This window comes from Suncus etruscus, chromosome 15, assembly GCF_024139225.1.
Source record: "Suncus etruscus isolate mSunEtr1 chromosome 15, mSunEtr1.pri.cur, whole genome shotgun sequence".
Classification (NCBI taxonomy): domain Eukaryota; kingdom Metazoa; phylum Chordata; class Mammalia; order Eulipotyphla; family Soricidae; genus Suncus; species Suncus etruscus.
In genome coordinates this window covers 51,247,288-51,273,785 of record NC_064862.1, presented here as the reverse complement: position 1 = coordinate 51,273,785, position 26,498 = coordinate 51,247,288, and the positions used below count along the sequence as shown (strand labels likewise).

Genomic DNA, 26,498 nt, shown 5'->3' with positions numbered 1-26,498 from the left:
CAAGAGCAGAGTCAGGAAGAAGTCCCAAACACTGCTGGGTGTGGCAGGAAAAGAAAAAAATAAGTGTGCTAATTAAATATAAACACATCAAAGAATCTTTATTTTGTTTTCACATGGAAGAATCTTGACCAACTGAATCATCTGGGGAAGTGAGGGTCGGGCTCCGACTAGTTGTACTTATTCCTGGTTCTGTGCTCAGGTACACTCTTTTTTTTTGATTTTTGGGCCACACCCGGTAACGCTCAGGGGTTACTCCTGGCTATGTGCTCAGAAGTTGCTCCTGGCTTGGGGGACCATATGGGACACCGGGGGATCGAACCGTGGTCCTTCCAAGGCTAGCGCAGGCAAGGCAGGCACCTTACCTTTAGCGCCACCGCCCGGCCCCCTCAGGTACACTCTTGCAGGTTTTCAGGACCCTATAGGGGGGATGAAGCAGGGATCATGGTTGGCTGCATCCAAAGTAAGTGCCTTATTCACTGTCCTATCCTCCGGGTCCAGTTTAACTACTTTTAACCAGCTTAACCAGATCAGAAGTGTTAAGGACACTCTCACTGATGGACAGAAAGTCGCCAACACAATTTTCATCCTTACATGACTGAAACTCTGACCCCTTCAGTCTCACTTCCTGTTCCCCCTCTCTCCACTTCCTGTTACACCCCTCTCCCCCATTCTTTGTTTCTCTGAGTGTGGGATTTGATTGTTCTGAACCAAAAGATACATGTGAACTCATGCAATATCAGCCTTTTAATTTATTTTTTTTTGGTGATGGATATATATAATTTAGCATAACATCTAAATGCCATTCATGCAGCATATGACAAATTTCCTTCCTTTTTCAGATTGACTAATATTCCATTGTGTGCCCATCCTACTTTGGTTAGGTTGTTTATTATCTAGTAGGCGGCTTGATTTCGTTCACCTTTTGACTATTGTGAATTCTGCTTCCCACGGACATGAGTGAACTAATAGCCCTGCTTTTAATTCTTGTGGATATAAACCCAGAAGGAGAATTGTTAGATCATTCTAACATCATTCTTTTTTTGGGGGGGCCACACCTGGTGATGCTCAGGGGTTACTCCTGGCTATGTGCTCAGAAGTCGCTCCTGGCTTGGGGGACCATATGGGATGCCTGGGGGATTGAACTGTGGTCCTTCCTTGGCTAGCGCTTGCAAGGCAAATACCTTACCTCTAGCGCCACCTCACCGGCCCCGATTAATGGTTAAATGCTTGATTGGGTGATGCAATGAAGCTCAGACCAAGTGGCACTGAGGATCACCAGTCCTACAGCCAATGGTGCTTGGGGGCCATGGATTAAGCTTTGCATACATTGCATGTGACTTAGTTGAAGTGGGGGAGCAAAGAAGGAATCCTCGAGAAAAGCATTTTCTTTTTCTTTTCTTCTCTTTTTTTTTTTTTTTTTTTTTTTTTTGGTTTTGGTTTTTGGGTCATACCCAGCCACACTCAGGGGTTTACTCCTGGTTCTGTACTTAGAATTAGTTTCTGGCAGGCTTGGGAGACCATATAGAATGCTGGGATACAAAACCGGGTCGCTGTGCTACAGCTCAAGCCTTTTCTTGACCCATCTTAATCACCCAGAAAACGCTGGGTTGGGTGAGAACTAGTAAAGTCTAACACCTCATGTTCTCCAGCCCCACAAGGCAGCTGTCATACTAGGTCTGGGTCTACTTGGGCTACTCAGTGTTGGAACTGGTCCTCACTACCTGACTCTCTAGGAGTTGCCAACTAGGTCTGGAGCAGGATTCGCTCTCTGCAAGGACAGGCAAGTCTTTTCTCACCTCTGCCTAGATCTTCCGGGAATATTGCTTCCCTGCAGAAAAGAATTTCAAAAGGAGACGAAATAGTAAAGTACAGTAGTTTGATTTAAAGAAATGGATTTAAAAGAATGTGGGGAGAAGAGAGAGATACAGAGAGAGACAATGCAACTGGGTTGAGAAGGAGCCCCACAGTCACTATAAAACAAAGTAGGTTTTATAGTAGTAAGTCTTTTCTACTCTGTACTGGTCCTAGAGTTTTACTGCAGACAAAAAAGTTCAGAGAGAGAGAGAAAGAGAGAGAGAGAGAGAGAGAGAGAGAGAGAGAGAGAGAGAGAGAGAGAGAGGCCTCAGAAGCAGGCAGGGGTGAGGGCATGAGGGCAACTGGGGACATTAATATTGGTTGCAGAAAATATGCCCTAATAGGGGTGTTGGACTTCGGGTTTTTTTTGTTTTTTTGTTTTTGATTTTTGGGTCACACCCGGCAGTGCTCAGGGGTTACTCCTGGCTCTACACTCAGAAATTGCTCCTGGCAGGCACTGGGGGATCATATGGGATGCCAGTTTCAAACCACCATTCTTCTGCATGCAAGGCAAACGCACTACCTCCATGCTATCTCTCCAGCCCAGCGGTGTTGGACTTTATATGACAGAACCTCAATGAGCAATTTTGTGACCACTGTGTTTAAATAAAGTGATTAATTTTTTAAAAGTTTAACTCTTGATGGTCCTTCCAGCTTCCATCATGACCTTCAGATTCTCTGGAGCCTCAGCTTTTCTCAGCCTTCTCTACCTCTTTCCTCACCTCAAGTTCTCCGTCTGGGCTCCTTTTCTCCAGAGATGCTCAGGGGTTACTCCTGGCTATGCACTCAGAAATCCCTCCTGGCAGGCAAGGGGGACCATATGGGATGCCGGGATTCAAACCACGGTCCTTCTGCATGCAAGGCAAATGCTCTACCTCCATGCTATCTCTCTGGCCCATTTTTTTAAAGTAGTAACTGTCCTCCTCAATACATTTTAATTATTTTATGTATACTCATTTTCTTTTCCTTAGCAGGTTTGATTATTTACTGTAATAATCATAATTATTATTATTATTATTATTGGTGAGTTTCTTTTTTGAAGTACACACCTGGTGGTACTTGGAAGCTATACCCACAGCCCCTGTGTTTGAGGGTCAAAGGTCATTTCTGATGGTGTTTGGGAGACCATAAGGTGCGGGGGATTGAACCGAAATTAGCAGCATGCAAGGCAAGTGCCTTAACCCCTGGAGTATCTCTCCAACCCTCAGATTTTTTGGTTCTGGGTTCACACTCAGCTGTGTTTAGGTCTTACTCCTGGCTTTGTGCTCAGGGATCTTTCCTGGCTATGCCCAAGGGATCCTATGTTTGAACCTATGGCAGGTTCAAACCCAAGTTAACTGTGAACAAGTAAATGCCTCAGCACCCAGATTTGAACCTTTTTGAGGGCCCTGCTTGTCCTGTGTCCCCAGGACCTTTCTCATTGCTTGGCACTGTAGGTATTTAGGTGACTACTCTGGTTGTTTGAATAAAATGAGTACTTTGAGTTGATTGCAGCCATTTAAACTTGAGAACTTGGGCTAGAATCTTCTTTCCAGATATAACAGAATAACTGTGTGGGTCCTATAGGGACCTGGGCTGCATATTCCTCCTCCACTGAACACAGATACTATGTTCCTCTCACACAGTTCTGTTTCCTCTCTCACCAGGAAAGCCCCAACTCATCCTGTCAATGTGACAGTGCCCTTCTAGTAGAATGGGAAGTTTCTAGAAAAACCACTGACCTTGAGCAGCTCAGAGGGGCTAGCAAGGAAAATGTCTATGAAAGGAGCCAGTCACACCAGCACTGTCCTGTGTTCACCAATGTCCTGTGTCCCCAATGTTTGTGAGGTTCATGGGGATAAGTCTCTCATTGGCCACCATGAATGATGGTGAGAGTTACCATGAATTCCCATGCACTTTTTGTCTCCTTATGATACTAGCCCCTTGTTTTCCTTTTAGTTGGCATTTGAATTTAATTTAAATTATTTTGGGTGGTTCCTGGGCCACACCCAGTAGTGTTTAGGGGTTATTCTTGACTCTGCACTCAGGAATTACTCCTGGAAGGCTCAGGGGGCCATATGGAACACCAGGGCCAAAAGCTGGATTGGGTTGGCTGTGTGCAAGACAAATGCTCTACCCTCTGTGATATCACTTTGGCACCAAGATTTCAACTCATTTTATCTACTCTTTTTTTGTTTGTTTGTTTGGGGGGCCACACTTGGTAGAGCTTAAGGGTCATTCCAAGCTATATGTTGGGGTAGGAGGGTTTTCCTGGCAGACTTAGGGGACCTGGCAGTGTGGGGATTGACCTTGAACCTCCTGCAAAGTATGTGCTTTGGCCACCCAAGCTATCTCTGGTTCCATGTGACATTTTGAAAATAAAACTTGAAAGGCCTCAGGATGTAGCTTTAAGGTTGAATGTTTGCTTTACAGGATATATCCCAACTCCTCCCCACATAGCCTAGTGCAAACAGTGTGCCACTCCTTTGGGATTCTTGGGGCTACACTGGAAGTGTGTTGTCTTAACGTCCAGGGATATGAGACCCTAAGTTATAATAATGACTAAGGGGGAAGGGAGAGAACAGAACTATTATCAGGCTCTTAGAAGAGAGATAGCACAGTGGTGGGGTATTTGCCTTGTAAATGCCGACCCGGGATGAACCTGGATTCAATCCCTAGCTTTCCATATAGTTCCCTGAACTTGCCAGGAGTAATTTCTGAGTGCAGAACCAGCAGTGACCCCTGAGCACCACCAGATGTGGCTCCAACCCCCCTCCCCTAAATAAAAGAATAAAGCCTTTCTGAGAAGGTTTTTTGGAGAGTTGGTCCTGGGGGACCATATGGGACACGGGGATTCGAACCAACCACCTTTGGTCCTGGATCGGCTGCTTGCAAGGCAAACGCCGCCGCTGTGCTATCTCTTCGGGCCCCAACCCTGCTTGATTCTTCTGTCTGGGAAATGGCCTCTCGCCCTGGACCTTCCCCACCCCACCCCACCCCACCCCCCACCCAAAGAATGGGGCAGCAGAGAGAAAGTTTTAGACTGGGAATCCCAGGTGAAAAAGTAGATCAGTTTTTGCCAGCAGCATGTTCTCCAAACTTAGACTGAAGTTCAGTCCTCAGATGTATGTGAGGAATCTGATTCCTGGGGCAGGGCCTGGAGCAATAGGTTAGCAGAATAGTGCATTTACCTTGTACTTAACTGACCTGAATTCAAAATCCAGAACCCAGGGCCGGAGAAATAGCATAGTGGTAAGGTGTTTGCCTTGCATGCAGCCAACACAGGTCAGACCCGGTTCGATTCCCGGCTTCCCATATGGTCCCCCAAACCTGCTAGGAGTGGTTTCTGAGCACAGAGCCAGGAGTAACCCCTGAGAGCTGCCCAGTGAGATCCTCAATAAAAACAAAATCCAGAACCTCATATGGTCCTCCAAGCGAACCAGGAGTGATCCCTGAGCACAGAACACCACTGGGTGTGCCCTCCCCCCAAAAATCCTAAACAGATTTCTGAGGCAGGGGAGATTCTTTTTTTTTGTTGTTGTTTGTTTGTTTTTTTGGGCCACACCCGGTGCTCAGGGGTTACTCCTGGCTGTCTGCTCAGAAATAGCTCCTGGCAGGCACGGGAGACCATATGGGACACCGGGATTTGAATCAACCACCTTTGGTCCTGGATCGGCTGCTTGCAAGGCAAACATCGCTGCGCTATCTCTCCGGGCCCGCAGGGGAGATTCTTAAGCACTGAGCCCTAAGTATCCTCTGAGCACTGATGGGTATGGCTCTCTTATATACAGTGAATCCGATTCTTAGACCCTATCTTAGAACTATTAAAGAAGTAACAAGAAGATTGTATATTTTATTTTTATTTATCAGTTTGTTTTTTGTTTGTTTTTAGGCTATACCTGAAAGTGTTCAGGGGTTATTCCTGGCTCAGGATTCATTTCTGGCTAGACTCAGAGGACCATATGGCATGTCAGGGATCAAACATGGGTTGACAGAGTGCAGAGCAAATGCCCTACCCACTATGCTATTTCTCTGTTTTTTTTTATAAGTTTTTGTTTGTTTGTTTTTAGCCACTCCCGGCAGTGCTCAGAGGTACTCCTGGCTCTGAGCTTAGAAATCGCTCCTGGCAGGCTTGGGGAACCATATGGGATGTGGATGTCAGGGTTTGAACCCAGGTCTGTCCCAGATCAGTCACGTGCAAGGCAAATGCCCTATTGCTATGCTATCACTCCGACACTCATTTTATCAGTTATTTTTTATTTATTTATTTATTTTTTGTTTTGGGGCCACACCCAGTGGTGCTCAGGGGTGGCTCCTGGCTGTCTGCTCAGAAATAGCTCCTGGCAGGCACGGGGGACCATATGGGACACCGGGATTTGAATCAACCACCTTTGGTCCTGGATCAGCTGTTTGTAAGGCAAACGCCGCTGTGCTATCTCTCTGGGCCTTTTATCAGTTATTTTTATAGGAGCCACACTGAGTGGAGGTCTTGGGGAGGTGGACCCCACTCCCAGTGATACCTTGTGATATGAGCAAATTATTTGGTGGTAAGGCCTGGGGGTGCATTACTTGCCAGGCAATGCTTGGAGGACCCCAGGTTACACCCAGTGATGGCATGGGGGGCTCTGTGTACCTCAGAGTATAAAACAGAACCCCAGGAGCCAACTATATACTCCAGCACTTTGAAACGTCTCCTGACTTTATTCATTTACCTTTAGTTTTTGTTGTTATTGTTGGACCACACCCAGAAGTGCTCAGGGCTTACTCTTAGCTTTGAGTTCATGGATTTCTCCTTATGTTTGGAGGGGGGAATCCTATGGGGCGCCGGAAATCAAATCTGTGTGAGTCACATGCAAGGCAAGTGCCCTTCCTACTCTGCCATCACCCCAGCCCCTATTTATTCAGTCTCATTGTTGGGAGGCCTCACCCAGTGGTGCTTAGGAATGTTGGGATGGTAGAACTTCACCATATCCCTGGCTCTGAAAATCTGTATTTTTAAACCTCTGAATTAGGCGCTTTTTTCTCCTTTTTAAAAATATTCTAATTTTTTGTGGGGGGGGGGGCATACCCAGAAGTGCTCAGGGTTTACTCTGCACTCAGAAATCACTCTTGGAAGGCTCAGGGGACCCTATTGGGGTTAGCTGTGTGCATAGCAAATATTCTTCCTGGTGTCCATCATTCCAGCCCTCATTTTTTTTTTTTTTTTGGTGGTTTTTGGGTCACACCCGGCAGTGCTCAGGGGTTATTCCTGGCTCCAGGCTCAGAAATTGCTCCTGGCAGGCACGGGGACCATATGGGACGCCGGGATTTGAAACGATGACCTCCTGCATGAAAGGCAAACGCCTTACCTCCATGCTATCTCTCCGGCCCCATTTTTAAAGCAGTATCTCAGGGGCCTGCAGTGCCACAATGGGGGACCATGTAGTTGAACTCAGAACCTTACAGATGTGCACTCTCAGCCTGCCAGGCGTTTTGTTGTTGTTGTTGTTTTTGTTTGTTTGTTTGTTTGTTTGGTTGGTTGGTTCTTTGGGCCACACCTGGTGACGCTCAGGGGTTACTCCTGGCTAAGCGCTCAGAAATTGCCCCTGGCTTGGGGGGACCATATGAGATGCCGGGGGATCGAACCGCAGTCCTTCCTTGGCTAGCGCTTGCAAGGCAGACACCTTACCTCCAGCACCACTTCAACCGGCCCCTTGTTGTTGTTTTTAATCATCATACAAGGTTGGAAAACTTGGGAGTCCGAGCGGTGGCGTGAACCGTAAGGCATCTGCCTTGCGCGGGCTTGCCTCGGGTGGACCTCTGTTTGATCCCTCGGCATCCCATTTGGTCCCTCGAGCCAGAAGCAATTTCTGAGAGCATAGCCAGGAGTAACCCCTGAGCGTCACTGGGTGTGGCCCCAAACCCCCCCCCAAAAAAACAAAATAAACAGAACAACAGGTTAGAAAACTTATTAGCAAATAATCATATTTACAAATATATTGCCATCTATTTCAAAAGTGACTATTATTATTATTTTTTTTTTCATCCAGGAATGGGTAAAGACACATTATCCTAGTGAAAATCGGCACCTGGTGTTGAGTTTGCAGGTTATTGAGTTGGCTGCATGACTTTAACTTCTTAAATCCTCAATTTCCTTTTCTATAAAATGGGGTGACACTGCATTCCTTTCATCCAAGAATGATAAGATACTCCATACCTTTTACCAGTGAATGCCTCTTGATAAAAAACACATGTTCAGTAAATAGAGGTAATTGTTACTTCCCTGAAGGACCACTGATGTAGGAGTGTGACCTAAATCTGGATGAATAAATTGTCAGAAAGAAAGGCTTGTCAAGGCCAGAGAATAGTACAATGAGTTAAGCTCTTACCTTGCAGGTGGCTCACCTGGATTCAGTCCCTGACACCATATATGGTCCCATGAGCACTGCTGGGTATGGCTCCCCGCAAAAACTCCAAGAGCCAAAAAAATAAAGCTGTCCTGGAAGTTTCCAGGGATCCTCACAGGAACATCAATAGTCAGGAGACCCAATCGTCACTGCTCAGACCAGATCCTGCAGTTGCAACAGTGACTGACTATTATAAACAAAAGAAAGGACATTTTAACCAAGTCTGGCTCGAGTTGGGTAAGGCAGGAACCAGTGCAGACTTGGACAGCTGGCTCTGCTCTGGCCTGACACCAAAGGTTAGAAGCAAGCTTTCCAGCCAGAAGTGAACCCATCATGCCCAAGGAAACATCTTTCCCTGGAATCAATGTGAGTTGGGTCCTGATCATGTTATCTCTCCTGCCAAGTGTGAATCCATGCATCTCACCTACCTACCTTTCATCTGACCTGAGAGCCGCTACTTTATTAAAACAAATTAACCTCTGTGTTCTAGTTTATAGAGTGGGGATTTTTATATCAGTAGAACCTTCCATAGGTTGTTGCTAGGATTTACTTATTTATTTTATTTTCCCCCTCAAGGGAACTTTATTCATGATACTACAGTTCTATTCTCAAACATCAACCCATGATTTGTCTTCATAATAAAAGATGAAATTTAAAATTGGATTACTTGTTCCTTTCTCTTTTTATCTCCCCTCAGTTCAAAATGCTTGCATCTCTTAATGACCAGCATTTTCTTAGATCTGCAGTTGAGCTAGACACACTCAAGTCTCAACACAATATCTTCTTTGTAGTAGGATTTACTAATTTCTATGTCATTTTATTAGAACAATTTTGTTTTTTTGTTTTTTTGTTTTGGGCCACACCCATTTGATGTTCAGGGGTTACTCCTGGCTAAATGTTCAGAAATTGCTCCTAGCTTGGGGGGACCATATGGGACGCCAGGGGATCGAACCAGGGTCCTTCCTTGGCTAGTGCTTGCAAGGCAGATATCTTACCTCTAGCGCCACCTCACTGGCCCCTATTAGAATAATTTTTTGTGGATCTGGAACAATGGTACAGCAGGCAGGGTATTTGCCTTTCTCATGGTTGACCCGGGTTCAATCCCCATCATCCCATATGGACCCCCTGAGCACCTCCAGAAATAATTCCTGAGCACCACCAGGTATGGCCCAAAAAACAACCAAAAATAAACAAACAAAAATTTTTGTGCCATTCCTGGGTATGCTCAGGCCTCGCACCTGGCTCTGTGCTCCAAGATCACTGCAGGATCATATGAGGTGCTAGGAATTGAATCAGGATCAGCCACATGCAAACCTTTAAGTGCCTTCCTTCCATATTATCTCTGACACCAAAGCCTTGAACATGTGAGCTTACTTAGTTATATATAAATATATATTTTATATACTTTTTGGTGTGGGTATGTACATGCAGAGGTGGTTAGGGTTACTCCTTGCTCTGTGCTTAGGGATCACTCAGGTGATGTTTAGAGGATTGACTTTAGGTCAGTCACAAATCAGGCAAACACCTTACTTGTGCTGTCTCTCCAGCTCCCCTTCTAAAATTTAAAAAGGAAATGAATGTCAGCCAGAAGGATAAACATAGGATGATATCACTTACATATGGAATTTAGAATAATTGGATGAGGGAATGCAATTGCTTAAAGAGGTGAGACGCCTAGAACCTTGACCTCAGAGTATAGGGAGGAGAAAGAAAGTAAAAAATGCAGTGTAAGGGGGACAGGGGTAGAAGAGACAGAGGAGGAGAAGCAAAGGTGGGCAGGGTTCAAGGGGATTCAGGTACATGAGTGGTGTTGTGGAAGGACAGAGCTAAATATCCCACCTGCTAAGTCAACAATACTAAAATAATGAGACTCAAACTTAAACAACCAAACTTAAAAGGGTGTACCACCTGTCAAGGTGGTATGCTGGGGTCAGTAGGGAACCCCAGAACACAGTATTGGGGGGTGGTTGACATGGGTGAAGGGTTTGGTGCTGGCACCTTGTATGTCTAAAACCCAATGATTAAAGTGTTACAAATTATGGTGTTTTAATAAATAAAGTGAAAACAAAAAGATGCATTATAAACAGCAGTTGGCAATTTCTTTCTTTCTTTTACAATGAAAGATGATAATATGCCTTTGCGGGGAACAGACTGTGTTTTCTTCCCTTCCCACTATCGCTGCTTTTAGAGGCAAGAAGGCATGTCTGGGAGCTCACTACATACACACTGTGGCTTCCACTATCCCCACAGATGCTTCTTGCAGGCTCCATCTGCACAGGCTCCTTCCCATTCCCTTCATCCTTTCCATCTGGAACCTTCTCAGTAGCTTCCTCCTCATTCTGGTCTCCATCACTGCTCAGAAAAGGCAGCATCTTTCGTAGGTAGGAAGGTTTGGGAGACAGTTTGGACTGGGGTGGTCAGAAAGGGAGGAGGAGAGAGGACTCAGACGAGGAAGGGAGAGGACGGATGTGTCATGAGGTTCCTCCAAATGGGTGAATTTTGAACCTCATCATTTTCAGTGAATGAACGCCTATGATTCACTTCCCTTCACAAGCCCTCATTCCCTCCATGTCCAGGAAAGGGAAGTCCTGGCATTTGCTCTCAAGAGAGTAGCCTATAGAATCCAGCATGGGAGAGCCCTGGGCACCAAGAATGGTCCATTGCCAAAGTTCTGGGGATCAGGGTGTGTGTTTCCTTCTGAGGGGTAGGTCAAGTTCTGAGGGCTCAGGGCAGGATGTGGTTGCTGAATGTCACTGACCTCTTGCAACTTTTGGCCCAATCACCTGTGTTGTGTTCCCCTTTATTGGCTCCCTTTCTTAGCTCTTTGGCTTCCGCTTCCTTCCACTGCTTGTCACTGACATTCTATGGGCTCTAAGCAGAGGGTTAAAGACAAGGACCCACCTTTGGCTCTTGGTGGAAGACCCAGAATGCTTGGAAAGCCAAGACCACAACTCTTTTTTGGGGGAAGGGTGTTTTTGAGGCCACATTTGTGCTCAGGTATTACTCCTGGCTCTGCACTTAGGAATCACTCTTGGTGTGCTCAGGGGACCCTATGGGACACCAGGGATCAAATTCTCAGGTCATCCATGTTTAGTGTAAGCGTCCTACCTGCTGTAATATTTTCATCTTAAAATTACTTTATTTAGGGGGTGGAGCACAGTGGGTAGGTTATCAGTCTTGCACCCAGATGACCCAGGACTGAAGGGGGTTTGATTCTTTGCACCCCACAAAGTCCCCCGAGCCTGTCAGGAGCAATTTCTGAGTGCAGATACAGGAGTAACCCCCAGTGCTGCTGGGTGTGGCCCTAAAACCAAAAATCAATAAATAAAATTACTTTATTTAAACACTCATGTATAAGGGTGTTCATAATACAGTTTTTCCTCCAGTGTTACAAAATTGTTCATGATAGTTTCTTTTTTTTTTGGTTTTTGAGCCACATCCGTTTGACGTTCAGGGGTTACTCCTGGCTATGCGCTCAGAAATCACCCCTGGCTTGGGGGGACCATATGGGACGCCGAGAGATCGAACCGCAGTCAGTCCTACGCTAGCGCTTGCAAGGCAGACACCTTACCTCCAGCGCCACTTTCCCGGCCCCCATGATTGAGTTTCAATCATAGGTGCTATCCTCCTTTCTCTGACCAAGGGTCTTTTTTGGTTGCTGTTTGTTTGTTTGTTTTGGGGTCACACAAGTAGTGCTCAGAAGGTACTTCTGGCTCTGCACTCAGGGATCACTCCTGGCAGTGCTTGAAAACCATATGGAATGCCGGGGATCAAACTTGGATTGCCCCCATGCAAGGCAAGCACCCTTCCCGCTGTCTTATTATTTCTCCCTCAACCAACTGTCTTTCCAGAGAGTAAGTTCCTAGGTACAAAAGTTCTGGATTTAAGTTAAGAAAAACCAGGGCCAGAGGGGGCCGGGTGGTGGCGCTAAAGGTAAGGTGCCTGCCTTGCCTGAGCTAACCTTGGACGGACCGCGGTTCGATCCCCCGGCGTCCCATATGGTCCCCCAAGCCAGGAGCAACTTCTGAGCACATAGCCAGGAGTAACCCCTGAGCGTTGCCGGGTGTGGCCCAAAAACAAAAACAAACAAAAAAAAAGAAAAACCAGGGCCAGAGAGATAGCATAGCAGTAGGGCATTTGCCTTGCATGCAGTAGACCCAGGACAGACAGTGGTTCAAATTCCTGCATCCCACATGGTCCCCCGAGCCTGCCAGGAGCGATTTCTGAGCACAGAGCCAGGAGTAAACCCTGAGCACCGTTGGGTGTGACCCCCCCCCAAATAAAACAAAACTTAACTAAACAAGAATTTAAGAAAAACTGCAAGATTTGGCCAAGACTCAAAACACTTAAGCAGAAATCTAAGAAGGAATGTGAGGTTAAAATCTGGGCTAACTATGTGAGAGAAAGGGAAGGGGGCTTATCGCCTGGAGGCCTCACCTTGGACCTCCCAGCACAGAGGCTTTTCCGGTGCTGCTGACAAGAGGGTAACCTCAGGGTGCAGCCCTCGAACTGACTCTTGGCTGCCTGTGAGTAAGGGAACAACTATGTAGCTTCCAGCCACTCTTTCCACACCACTGGGGACCTCACAGTGCCAAGCCCCCTCTCAGGTTACAGGCTGAACTGACAACTCTCTGAGGCTACTTCTGTCTAGTCCTTCAGTCGTACAATAGGCCTCAGACCAGGGGGAAACTGTGTGGGTCTCAGCTTCCTCCTCAGACTGCACAAGAGCAGGGCCAGACTGATCACCTCACATCCCAACTTCCCACATGGCAGGTCCAGAGGAAAGATGGAGGCTGCAGCCGACCGGGAGGAGGTGAGGGGGTGGAAGTCCCGGGTAGGAGGGCCCCCCATGCAGCTGTCCCTTTGCTGGGAATTGCTGCTAAGCTGAGAGCATCACACTGACTGGAATTCAGGGGTGGATTCTGGAACAGCCATTTCTTCTGGATCATACAGATCCACTAGCAATCGGAAATGATAGTGGACAAAGTGGGCCTGGGTGAGGAGCTTGGAGTGTAGCTCACGTTTGGGCGAGGGCTTGGAGCTAATCCCCTCAGACCCTTAAAAAAAACAACAATAACCCAACTAAGTCAACTTTCCCACATGGATGCAGACCTCGTTGAGATGTTGGATTTGAGGGTTAAGCAGAGCAAACTTTTGCTTGATTTGAAGAGGGGTGGGGGTGGGGGTCTGAGGCCTATAAATTCATCTGGCCAAGGTCAGTTTAGCAGGCCTGAGGCCAGATGTTGTGCTTTTCATTTCCTCCTTGGTGGAACTGACCAGGAATAATGGAACTTTTCTTTTGGTCTTGCTAATGAGAAGAGACCTAATTACCGTTTCCCAGACCAATTGTCAGAATCAGGTTCACACAGTCTGGCCTTCTTCATGCACCTTACTTCTGCTGGCCCTGGGGGGCAGTTCATGAAAAGTGGCCCTTCTCACCCCCCTCTCTTGCCACATCTGGATCAGGCTGTCTGGTTCCCCATGTGAGCCTGTGGCTGGTGGCTTTTGTCAATGAAGTCACACACAACCAGTTCCTTATTCTCACCCCTTGGGGCCCAGACTTCAGAAGACTTAGGCCACAAAGTGAAGTCAATTCTTCCTCAGGCAAGAGGCTAACTCACTCTGATGAGAACTTTCTAGGAGCAAAGACCAGAGTCAAGGCATAATTCTGTGAGATTTCTCAGACTTAGAGAGGACTCTCCTGAGCTAAAACATCTCATTTCTCTATTCCCCTTTTACTGTTCTCACTATACAGAGCACACCTTGGTCTTACAGCATGGACCAAGACATGCCAAAGCGATAGAATGGCAGGGAGGGTATTTGCCTTGCATGCAGCCGACCTGGGTTAGATCTTTGGCATCCATCTGGTCCCAAGTTCAAAGAGGAGTGATTCCTGAGTACAGTCAGAGTACACTGCCAGCTGTGGCCTAGAAACAAGCTCAAAACCCAAACCCATGTGTGCTAGTGAGGGCTTTGTCACTCATTATATTTTTCATCTGCAAAATGGTAATAGCAGTTTATATGTTGTAAGGCAATGGCAAGTTTGAAGAAAAAGTACTTTATTTTTGTGGGGTCACATCCCAATGATGCTCAGGGGTTATTCCTGATGGTGCTTGGGGGACCTTATGGGATCAAACCTGGGTCAGCTGCATATAAGAAAAATGCCCTCTCCACTGTGCTATTGCTCTGGCCCCTCTAAAGTACTTTTAAACATAAGTTAGAAATAATGACCATCTGCTTTATTTTCAGGCAAGAAAATATGAGAGAGAGAGAGAGAGAGAGAGAGAGAGAGAGAGAGAGAGAGAGAGAGAGAGAGAGAGAGAGAGAGAGAGAGAGAGAGAGAGAGAGAGAGAGAGAGAGGACATTTCCTGGGCTTCCCCCAAGCGCTCTGTTTCTACTTGTTCACTAACAATAAAGCAGGCTCCTTTCTTAAAAAGCTCCGAGTGAACAAAGCATGCCTGGTACAGGGAGAGATAAAGAGATTTAAGAAATCATTTCTGGCAGCCAAGAATTGAAAGTCAGGCTGGAGAGAGAATCTAGTGGGGAAGGCACTTAACTTGCCTTGCATGAAGCCAAGCCCAATTCCATCCCTAGACTTGTGCCTGCTTTTCTGAGATCAACCAGGTAAGATCCCTGAACACTGAACCAGGATAAAGCCCTAAGAACAATCAGATTAAGGGACCTTTCTCTCCAGCCCCCCACCATGAAAAAAAAAATTGAAAGTCTAGCACAGATTTGCACTCCCCCCAAAAATGACCAGAGATTTCAGAGTAGAAGGGAAGCTCTGGGAAGAGCTGTGGATATGAGAATTGTAGCACCAGGTGAAGAAGAGGAAGGAGAGTGGGGGCAGGGGAAGGGGGTGTCACAGAGCATAACGGTCCCAGCCTCTTTGTCCAGGAGGAAATGAGGTCATTGGCTCTCAAGAATCAGCATGACAGCCTTCAGCCAAGTAAGCTGGAGTCATGAGCCCCAGCTCTGCTGGGAGAGCTCGTGAATCACTGCCCAGCTGGGAATTTCCTAATCACCAACCTAGGAGTTTCGGGTTAAGTCCTGGGGCTGCACCCCTCTCTGTTTACATTCTATTATTTTTTTTTGGGGGGGGGGAGGTTTTCTTGTTGGGCTACACGTGGCAGTACCACTGGAGGGTTACTTTTGATTTCTGCACTCAGAAATCACTCCTGGCACGCTCAAGGCACCATATGGAATGCATGGGATGGAACCCTGGTTGCCTACATGCAAGGCAAAGGCCTTACCCGCTGTGATATCGCTGCAGCCCTTGATCACGTTTATTTACAGTTAATGGCTTCTCTTCTCCAAACCAAACCTGTCAGTCAGTTGCAGGAAGTAGCCACTTGCCACTCACCTCTGACTCAGGCCTTATCCTGGAGGCTGCTAGCTGAATCTAACACAGAAACTGCCTCTGGAGATGAAGGTCACCTGCCTCCCCAAAGCTGGCCGCTAAACTTGCACTTTCCCAGGCCCAGGGAAGGCCCCGTGAGACAGACGTCTGACCCTCTCCAAGGGACTTGATTCAAGTTCAGATTGGCTGGGCAGGAACAGGATGGAGACCACTGGGACCTGGCCTTTGACCATCCACAATGTGAAAGGGATTCGGAATTTATTTTTTGTAGACACTCAGAGTTTACTCCTGCCTCTGTGTTCATGGATCACTCCTAGTGGTACTCAGAGGACTAGATGGTTAGGGACTAAAGTGAGGCTGGGTGGGGTCTTGGCATGCAAGGCCAGAGTTTCACCAGCATCTCTGAGGCTTCCCCTGTGGTTTCATTAAAGGGAACTGTCCTGTCCTGATTGAGGAAAGGGATGAGGGACAGAGATGATGGAGCCGCTGAGTCTCTGCTGAGCTCCTCTGGTGGACATGTGTGGGTGTATGTATATGTATGCATGAATTATATGTGATCACTCTCAGGTTGGAAATTCTGCTGAGCTTGTTCTCATTTGGTCACTTTTGCTAGCATCTAATCTTTTTTTTTTGGGGGGGTGAAGGGGAACACCTGGCAGCTCTCAGGGGTTACTCTTGGCTTTGCACTCAGAAATCTGTTCCTGGCAGGCTTGGGGGAACCATATGGGATGTCGGGGATCAAACCTGGGTCTGGGCCCGGAGAGATGGCACAGCGGCGTTTGCCTTGCAAGCAGCCGATCCGGGACCAAAGGTGGTTGGTTCGAATTCCGGTGTCCCCATGCCTGCCAGGAGCTATTTCTGAGCAGACAGTCAGGAGTAACCCCTGAGCACCGCCGGGTGTGACCCAAAAACTAAAAAAAAAAAAAAAAAAAAAAAAAACCAACAAAAAACACCTGGGTCCATCCTATGTTGTCTGTGTACAAGGCAAATGCTCTACTGCTGTGCTATCACTCCTAATTATGTATATATATATATATAATTTGGGGGGGGGTGTTTTGGGTCACACCCAGCAGCACTCAGGGATTACTCCTGGCTCTACACTCAGAAATCGCTCCTGGCAGGCTCAGGGGACATATGGGATGCCAGGATTCGAATCACCATCCTTCGGTATGCAAGGCAAATGCTCTAGCTCCATGCTATCTCTCAGGTCCCTATCACTCCTAATCTTACTTGATAAGCAATCTTTACCTTTACCCAATCTCTTCTCCCCCTAGGGCAAGCTACCAAATTGCAAAACACATTCTGATCTTCCTTTTCACTTTTCTATACATGACTTACACATCATTAACATGGTAAATATCACTTCAGCTTTGAATATATTCATTTATTGAATTGTGGTTTTGAGGAATGCCACTCCTGGTGATGCTCAGGACTTATTCCTGGCTCTGTGCTCTGGAACCACTCCTGATGGTCCTGGGATGGGAGTTTGGGAGGTATGGGATGCCAGGATAGAATCTGGATCTGCCTTGTACAAGGCAAGCATCCTCCCTGCTTTATGCTCAGGCCCATAGTCAGTCTTGTTTTTGTTTTTGGGTCACACCCGGCAGTGCTCAGGGGTTATCCCTGGCTCTAGTCTCAGAAATCGCTCCTGGCAGGCTCAGGGGGACCATATGGGATGCTGGGATTCGAACCACTGTACTTCCGCATGCAAGGCACTACGTCCATGCTATCTCTCCAGCCCCTCAGTCTTGTTTTTATCCTGTGTTTTTTTTTATGGTTTTATATGTAATTTGATAATTTTAGTGTTATTAAATAATTAAATAGTATTCAATTTATTTTATTGTCTATTTTAATATTAATTAAAATATTAAATAAAGGGGCCAGAGTGGTGGCACAGCGGTAGGGCGTTTGCTTTGCACATGGCTGACCTAGAACGGACTGTGGTTCAATCCCCATATGGTCCTCCGAGCCAGGAGCAATTTCTGACCCAGAGCCAGGAGTAACCCCTGAGTGTCACCGAGTGTGAGCCCAAAATAATAAAGAACAAACAAAATTATTAAATAAAATAACTTATTTTAATTTATTATTATAGGCATGCAAAACATGTACTTCAGCCTTCTGTACTATCTGGCAGAACTTGTCAATAATATCTGACCAGGGCCAGAAATGATAGCACAGAGAGGAGGGCGGCCTGGCATGATTCCCGGCATCCCATAGTATTCTCAGATTTCTGAGCACAGAGCCAAGAAGAAACCCTGGCACCGCCGGGAGTGGCCCAAAAACCAAGGGAAAAAAAAAATCTGATTTGGGCAGGAGCGCTAATACAGCGGGTAGGGCGTTTACTTTGCACATCAACCTTGGTTCGATTCCCAGCACCTCAAATGGTCCTAGAGCTTGCCAGGAATGATTCCTGAGTGCAGAGCCAAAAGTTAGTTACCCCAGAGCGACCCAGGATTGTGGCCCCAAAACCAAAACAAACAACAACAGAAAACCCTGATCATCTATCTGGTAGATGAAATTCGACACAAAAACCCGTATCAGCATTTGGGGGGGGGGGGGACAGCAATGCCCTGTGGACTCTGTTCCTCAGCTCTAGGATCTGAAACACACTCGGGCATTTGGGGGGCTTGGAGAAGGAAGGGCTCTTTTTGGGGGGGCAGCTGGCAGGAGGCTGTGAAATGCAAGGGGACCCTGTTTTCCTTTCTGCAAATCTGGGCACGGAGCGCTGGGGCTGGCTGGGTCCAGGGCACTTGCTTGGGAGGTGGCGCATGTCCATGCCTCCCTCTGTCCACCCCTCTTTGGGGGCCTCGGGGTGCCGGCCGCAGGCCGGAGGAGGGAGGGGGAGCGCACCCGGCGTTCCCGGGCTGGGCGGGGCTGGGGCGGGTCCTATAAAGAGCCGGCGCGGTGCAGCCGCCGCTCAGTGCGGAGACCCGGGGCTCAGAGACCGTTTCTGATCGCCGGGTGTCCGTCAGTTGGGTCCCGTGTTCCTCCCGCTTGCCCGGTAGGGTAAGTTCGGGTCCGCCGCCTCCCCGGGTCCCCGCAGCCCTGCGCGCTTGCCGTGTGCGCCGGGTTCCTGGGACCGATCCCAGAGGGAGGGTGTTTCTGGACAGCTGAAAGCTCGTTCCAAAAGGGGGATCTCGGGGTGCCCGCAGCCCCCTGCTCCACGCGCCCCCGAGGGCCTGATTTTTGCTCCGTTTTTTGCAGTTTCAACCGCCTGCATTCATCCTCCTGCAACCATGCGAGTGCCCCTGGCGAGCTTGCTCGTCTGCACCCTCGTCCTGAGCCTCTCCCAGGTGAGTGAGGGCGTCTCCGCTGTGACTCACGGCCGGCTGGGCTGGAGGAGGAGGCTAGGCTGGCACCAGGGCCAGGAAGGGGCTGCATGGATGGGGTGGACAGGGCGGATTCCGTGCCCAGCAATAGACCAGGGGTAGCTCAGGTGCGGCACTGGAGTTTCTGGTAAATTGATTCCTGCAGTTGCAACAAAGAAGGCAGCTCAAGGCTGGCCGGCCTGCAAGAGCTTGAGCCTGAGCCGGGCAGCTTGCTTGCAAGTCAACCCATCCCCTGCGTCTTTTTTGTTTTATTTTTTGGACTACACCCGGCAGTGCTCAAGGCTTACTTAACTACTGATTGCTTTCAGGGATCATGCCTGGAATCAACGCCCTCCCCACTGTGCTCTCGCTCAACCCCCCCCCCCCTTTTTTTTTCTCTGCCCCGACTGTGATCTGGAAGCCTGTGCTATTTTGAGGACTAGTTGCCTGTGAAAGGGGTGAGGAGGGGAGCTGCCTGGGATGCAAGTGTGAGTTTAGGGATTAGGGCAAGTTTTTCCTGGCTTCCCAGTTGCTCCGGGCCTGTGCTGACCTGCCCTCTCCCATCTCTTTCAGGGCAGCCATGGGGTTCACAGAAGGTCCCGTTCAAGTGAGTTTCCCCTTCTCACCCTTGCACACTGCATCGCAGACTCTGAGAATTGGGGGGTGGGAGTGGGTTGGGGAATAACCTGGGTGTGGGGCGACAAGGCACAAGTTCTCCTGCCTTGCTGCAGATTTGGCTCCTGCTGGTCTTCTGGGGGGCTCATGCTCCTTGCTTAACACCCTTTGTTACTTCCAGTGAAATGTGCCTGTCTGAATGGAGGCACCTGTGTGTCCTACAAATACTTCTCCAACATTTATCGCTGCAACTGCCCGAGCAAATTCGAAGGGGAATACTGTGAGATAGGTAAGGAGGGTATTGACTGGCCCTTGGGAGGGACGTGGGGCAAGGGAGAGAAGTGGGCTGCAAAAGTCAGCAGTGAATGGATCCGTGTGATAGTGTCTTGAATGCTGTTGACCAGGGTTCCATCCCCAGCATTCCATATGATACCCAGAGCTACCAGGGCTGATTCTTGATTGAAGAACCAGGACTACCCCCTGAACACTGCAGGGTGTGGCCCCCAAACAAAGAGTTGGGAGGGTGCTGACTTTCCACATGGGGCCAACCCAGATGTCACCTCTGGGACCCTATATTGGTTCCCCCAAGCATTGCCAAGTCTAATTCCTGAGCACAGAGCCAGGAGTAACCCTTGAGTATCTCTGGAGGTGGTCCAAAAACAAAGCACCTTAAAATAAGTAAATATTTAAAAGCTCAATTAAGAACAAAGTCTTTCTTTAAATTTTTTTAAAAACTGGGGGCATGGGGCTGGTGAGTTGGCGCTAGAGGTAAGGTGTCTGCCTTGCAAGCGCTACCCAAGGAAGGACCACGGTTCAATCCCCCGGCGTCCCATATGGTCCCCCCAAGCCAGGGGCAATTTCTGAGTGCTTAGCCAGGAGTAATCCCTGAGCATCAAATGGATGTGGCCCCAAAAACCAAAAAAAAATTGGGGGCATGGAGCCAGAGAGATAGCATGGAGGTAGAGCGTTTGCCTTGAATGCAGAAGGTCGGTGATTCAAATCCCAGCATCCCATATGGTCCCCTGAACCTGCTAGGAGCGATTTCTGAGCAGAGAGCCAGGAGTAACTTCTGAGCGCTGCCAGGTGTGACCCAAAAACCAAAAAAAAAAAAAAAAAAAAAAAAAAAATTGGGGGCTAGGACCAGAGTGATAGCACAGCAGTAGGGTGTTTGCCTTGCATGCACTAATCCAGAAAGGACCTGGTTAGCCCGGAGTCCCATATAGTCCCCCTAGCCAGGAGCGATTTCTGTTTTGTTTTGTTTTGTTTTGTTTTTTGTTTTTCTTTTTTTGGGGTCACACCCAGCAGTGCTCAGGGATTACTCCTGGCTCTGTGCTCAGAAATCGCTCCTGGCAGGCTCGGAGGACCATATGGGATGCCAGGATTCGAGCCACCGTCCTTCTGCATCTAAGGCAAACGCTTTACCTTTACCTTTGTCCTATCTCTCCGGCCCCCAGAAGCGATTTCTGAACGATAGCCAGAAGTAACTCCTGAGCGTCACCTGGTGTGACCTAAAAAAAACAAACAAAAATTGGGGCCTGATAGCAGAGCGAAGAGGACATTTGCCTTGCCTGAGGCCAGCCTAGGTTCAATTCCCAGCATTCCTTAGGGGATGAGTTTGCCAGGAGTGTTTTCTAATGCAGAGCCAGGAGTAACCCCTGAGCACCACTGGGTATGGCCCAACAACAAACAAAAAAGAGCAGGCAGGAGTTGGGAAAAGGGAAAAGGGGGAGCTTTGGACTCTGAATGAGTGACACAGGCAAACACATGTAGGCATGCACTGTGGCCACCACACATGGGTGGCTTGGCAGAGTCCCTTTCTAGTGTTTTCTACCATGTTTCAGGCCACACGGAGCCTGCTAGACCCTGCAAGATGCCCACCTGAACTTTTCCTTCCTGTCTTAGATACCTCAAAAACCTGTTACGAGGGCAATGGCCACGCTTACCGAGGGAAGGCCAACACTGATGCACAGGGCAAGCCCTGCCTGGCCTGGAATTCTGCGGCGGTCCTGAAAAACACATTCCATGCCCACAGACAAGATGCCATGCAGCTGGGTCTGGGGAAACACAATTATTGCAGGTGAGCTGGCTGGTATGGAGGAACTTTTTACAGAAACCCTGGGTCACTATTCCCCCAATTTCCCAGTACTCTGGCTAGCCTTTGTGCAAGTCACAAGACTGACTTGCAAGGTCTTCTGGGTTGATACAAATCCCTCCCCTGTTCCTCTTACGTTGCCAGGAACCCCGACAACCAGAGGCGGCCCTGGTGTTATGTGCAGGTGGGCTTCAAGCAGTTCGTGCATGAGTGTAGGGTGCGTGATTGCTCCAATGGTGAGTACCACTGGCCTGTCACTCCACAGGGCCCTCAGTCCAGCACAGGAGAGAGGACGAGTGAGCTTAGATGGCCCCAAGGAAATGGGAGATTGAAAATTGGGAGGTCAGAGAAAGAGAGAAGAGAGAGGTCAGAGAATGAGAGCTGTGATGCTTTTTGGACTTTGTTCCGGGTCATCTATATCATGGTGCTGGATGGAGTGGGCAGTTCTCAGGGGACCATGTAATTCTCCTGTTCTATGTGGCGTGGCTGGGAGAGGAAGGCTTGTGCCTGCCTCCCTGAAACTCTCTCTCTCTTTCTCTCTGTCTCTTCTCCTTCAGAAGGGTCATTCTCAACTACCCCCAAGCAGTCTGAGTTCCAGTGCGGCCAGAAAGCTCTGAGACCTCGCTTTAAGATCATTGGAGGGGAGACTACCTACATTGAGAACCAGCCATGGTTCGCCGCCATCTATCGCAGGCACCGCGGAGGCTCCGTCACCTATGTGTGTGGTGGCAGTCTTATTGGTCCCTGCTGGGTGGCCAGTGCCACACACTGCTTCATGTAAGTCCCTCCCAAAACCCCGGCCTTACCCCTCTCTTTTACCTTCTTTGCCCAGCTCCCCTTCCTTCAGCACCCCATGGTGGTCTTTGGGACCAGCTGATGGTGTTTCCTTCCACAGCAATCACCCAAAGGGGGAAGACTACATGGTCTACCTGGGCCGCTCCACACTCAATACCAAGACCCCTGGCGAGGCCAAGTTCGAGGTGGAGGAGCTGATCCTGCATGAGAACTACAGCGCCATCACATGGGCGCACCACAATGACATTGGTGAGTGGGACCTGGGTGCAGTCAAGGTTCTGAAAGGCTTCCTGGTGGGAGCTGTCATCCAGAGGAGCTGGAAGACCCTGCTTATAAACATCAAAAGGAGTGTTGGGTTCTGAGTGGTGTCACTGAGCATCTCTGGAGATGCTGTTTGCCCCAAACCAAAGACAAGTGGTTGGATATGGCCTACGGGGCACCTGGAATGACGGTGCTTTTATTTTTGGTTTTGGGGCTACATTCAGTGGCACTCAAGGTTTACTCCTGGCTCTGCACTCAAAATTATTCCTGGCAGGCTTGGGGGACCGTATGGGACGCTGGAAATCAAATCTGGGTCAGCCATATGCAAAGCAAATGCCCTCCCCAACGTGCTATTGCTCTGACCCTGGCGTGAGTTGCAATGTTTTTTTCCTCTATTTCATGTGGGGCAAGTCACACTCTGGGCTGTAGTTCTGCCTAAAAAAGCCACGTTAGGGGATATTTTGCAAGGAAAAAAAATAAACCAAATAATTTGCTATATATGTGCAACAGTCTTCACTATCCCAATCTGTCAGTCTTCCCCAGCTGAGGCAAAGCTCTGGAGATGGGACAGGAGTCCATGAGATAGTATAGGGGGGGTAAGGCACTGTCCTTGCACGTATTTGATCCCAGTTAAATCCTCAGCACCTCATTTGCTTCCCTGAGTAGCATCTAGAGTGATCCTTGAGCACAGACTAGCGGAAGGCGTTGAGCAACGTTGAGTGTGACCCTGGTGCCACCACCCTAGAAAGAGAGCTACTGTACAGACAAGGGTCATTTCATTCAGGAGCCTAGTGAGGCATGTCCCCTGAGCTTAATCACTAAAGCCCACTCCCTGGAGAAGGTAGATTACACTCCCTCAAGTTGGGGAGCTGGCGCCATCTGAGTAAGTGACCACCTCTCTCTCCCCAGCCTTGCTGAAGATCAGGTCTAGCATGGGCCAGTGCGCTCAGCCATCACGCTCCATTCAGACCATCTGCCTGCCCCCAGTGTACGGTGATGCCCGCTTTGGAGCAAGCTGCGAGATCACCGGCTTTGGCAAAGAAGATCCTGGTCAGTGAACTTTGGGGTGACTAGAGTCCTGGGATGACTAGGTCCTGGAAATGAGCTCAGAAGCCCAGGGATTGTGGTGGGAACTGTGCAGAACATATGGGATCAGGGCAGAGACAGTGGATGGGCTCAGGGATGGAATGGAGCACCCTATTTGGAGAATGATGGAGCATTGATGAGGGGTTGGACATGGAGGTGAAGACTCAGACTTGAGAGGGAGATAATAAAAGTTTTTTATTATTTTTGGTTAGGGGGCTATACCTGTTTATTCAGGGGTTACTCAGACTTTGTTTTTAGAAATTACTCCTAGTAGGCTTGGGGGACCATATAGGATGCCAAGAATTGAACCTGGATTGGCCACATGCAAGGCAAATGCCCTCCCCAATGTGCCTTAAGAGAATAAGAGACCCTCTCAGGGTCCCTCTGGACAGACACTCTGACTCAACTCCTTTGGGGCCAGATATAGAACAACAAATAGGGCAATGGCCTTGCACAGATGCAGCCAACCCAGGTTTGATCCCCAGTGCTCTATATGATCCCTGAGCAAAGAGCTGGGAGGAAGCCCTTAGCACCCCCAAACCACAACATCAGTGATCTAAAGATTAATAATTCAAACTCTGCCCTTTAGCCGACTATCTGTACTCAGAGCACCTCAAGATGACATTAGTGACGTTGGTCTCGCACCGGGAGTGTCAGCAGCCGCACTACTATGGCTCTGAGGTCACCTCCAAGATGCTGTGTGCTGCTGACCCACAGTGGACAACAGACTCCTGCCAGGTGAGAGCCCTCAGGTGCTCCTGTCGCCCCCTCTTCACCTCCTCCATCTTATTTGCCTCCTAGCTCTGGGGTACTTCCCTTCAGAGGAAGCTCTAAACCACAAGAATTAGGAGGTTTAATTCCATTTCTGTGTTTTCCCCAAATAATCAGTCATGAGCTTGGCTCTGGACCAAGCACATTAAAAAGGAGGTGGAGTTAGGGTGGAGGCACCCCCCCCCCATGTGAGACACACGAAAGAACGCAGTGCTCAGGGAGGACTGTGGGTGAAATGAGCAGCAGTTTAAGGAGAGGAAGGCAGGGTCGCTGGTCACCAATGGGAAGTTCTGGCCAATAGCTGGTAACCAAGGGTTTCATCCCAGCAGTTCACTAAGCAGGGAGGAAGCCCTCAGTACTGCTGAGTGTGACCCCAAAGGGCACAGACAAAGACAGAAGTGAGACAAACAGAAACAGAAACAGGAGTAGAGGGGAAGACAGGGAGTGGGAGAGGGAGGAAGAGAGTGGGAAGGGGAAGGGAGAGTAGGGGAGTACGTGTCCTGTACTCTGGACATGTTTGGTCAGAGGGGGTGGTTCCTCTTTATCACTTCTACCAGAACTCATTGTTGGCTCCTTGACTTCACAGGGAGACTCTGGGGGCCCACTGGTCTGTTCTGTTCAAGGCCGCCTGACTCTGACCGGCATTGTGAGCTGGGGGAGAGGGTGTGCCATGAAAGACAAGCCGGGAGTCTACACCAGAGTGTCACGCTTCCTGTCCTGGATCCACACTCACACTGGGGGCGAGCTTGGCTTGGCCTCTGAGGAAGACACGGTCCATCTCTCCACTTACAGTGCTCACAGGAGGCACCTTGCCACCAGTTTGAGACACTGAGGAAGGCCGACTGCAGACCTCAGCGGGATGGATGAATGGTTTGGTCTGTGCGGCCTTAAGACAGCGACATTCGCTTTACCCCCAGACCCAAGGCTTGGGTGCTGGTCACCTGGCTCAGTCGGAGGGACAGCCCAGACCCAGGAGGGTTTGGGCCTTTCTCGGGGGTTAGACAAGTGGCATCTCCTGGCCCCAGGAGGAAGAAGAGGAGCCAGCTTCCCCCCCATACAGGGTTTTCTTGGTCCACTGTTGGGAAATGAGTCATTTCCCAACTAGGAAGTGTAACAGCTGAGATCTCATGAGCGGGTTCCACCATTGTGGGAACAACTGTTGTGGGGCAGAGAAACCCGAAGGACATGAGGGAAGGGCTCTGACATTCCATGAATGTGTCGGGAAATATATGTGTCTTTATACACTGGTGCACAGGCAGGCTGTGTCCTTGTGGGGAGGAGCTGGTGTGGCCCAGCATGAGGGCTCATTTCCCTCCACCGTGAGAACTATGGAGCTGTCCAGAGGCCTGACTGGAGAAATCAAGAGGTCAGTGCGGGTCAGTCAGAGCTGCAGCAGGCGACCTGCACTTGCACCTATCCTACTACACCCATGGCCCTGCTCTGTGGCCAGTTATTGCTTCAGATTTCCCAGTCCAGTTCATGCCACCCTCACCAAGTGAGTGAGGGCCACTCCTAAACACTGAATATTTAATAAATATACCCACTGTTTTTATTTATATCTATTTTTTATAATTTTGAATAAAGGCAATCAATAAAAGGTGATTTTTTTCCCTTCTTTCCCTTCTGAAGTCTTTGCCTGCTATCTGAGAGAACATAAAAAGTAAAAAATGACATGGGGGGGGGTTGGAGAGATAGCACAGCAGCGTTTGCCTTGCAAGCAGCCGACCCAGGACCTAAGGTGGTTGGTTCGAATCCCGGCGTCCCATATGGTCCCCCATGCCTGCTAGGAGCTATTTCTGAGCAGATAGCCAGGAGTAACCCCTGAGTGCTGCTGCCACTGGGTGTGGCCCAAAAACCAAAAAAAAAAAAAAAGACATGGGGCTGGAGAGGTAGTACAGTGGATGGACACATGCTTTGTACATGAATGACTTAGGTTCAAACAACCAGAATCCCATATCATCCTCTTAGACTGCCGAAAATGAACCCTAAGT

General features: G+C 48.7%; 1 protein-coding gene across 1 annotated transcript; it reads left to right on the top strand.

Annotated features, from left to right (window-relative positions):
- Positions 1–18,788: 18,788 nt before the first annotated feature.
- Positions 18,789–26,109, top strand: PLAU (plasminogen activator, urokinase). The gene is made up of 10 exons (XM_049789271.1): positions 18,789–18,872; positions 19,461–19,494; positions 19,684–19,791; positions 21,405–21,579; positions 21,739–21,860; positions 22,152–22,371; positions 22,490–22,638; positions 23,560–23,700; positions 24,326–24,474; positions 25,094–26,109. Exons 1-10 carry the CDS (start codon positions 18,816–18,818, stop codon positions 25,337–25,339), a joined length of 1,401 nt encoding a protein of 466 aa, XP_049645228.1. The 5' UTR covers positions 18,789–18,815; the 3' UTR covers positions 25,340–26,109.
- The last annotated feature ends 389 nt before the right edge of the window (positions 26,110–26,498 follow it).

Excerpts from the sequence above, each read along its gene's own strand:
- PLAU (XM_049789271.1), top strand. The coding sequence starts at position 18,816 with ATGCGAGTGCCCCTGGCGAGCTTGCTCGTCTGCACCCTCGTCCTGAGC. Across the intron at positions 22,372-22,489 it reads AGTGCCACACACTGCTTCAT|CAATCACCCAAAGGGGGAAG; the intron begins GTAAGTCCCTCC and ends TTCCTTCCACAG. Across the intron at positions 23,701-24,325 it reads CTTTGGCAAAGAAGATCCTG|CCGACTATCTGTACTCAGAG; the intron begins GTCAGTGAACTT and ends TCTGCCCTTTAG.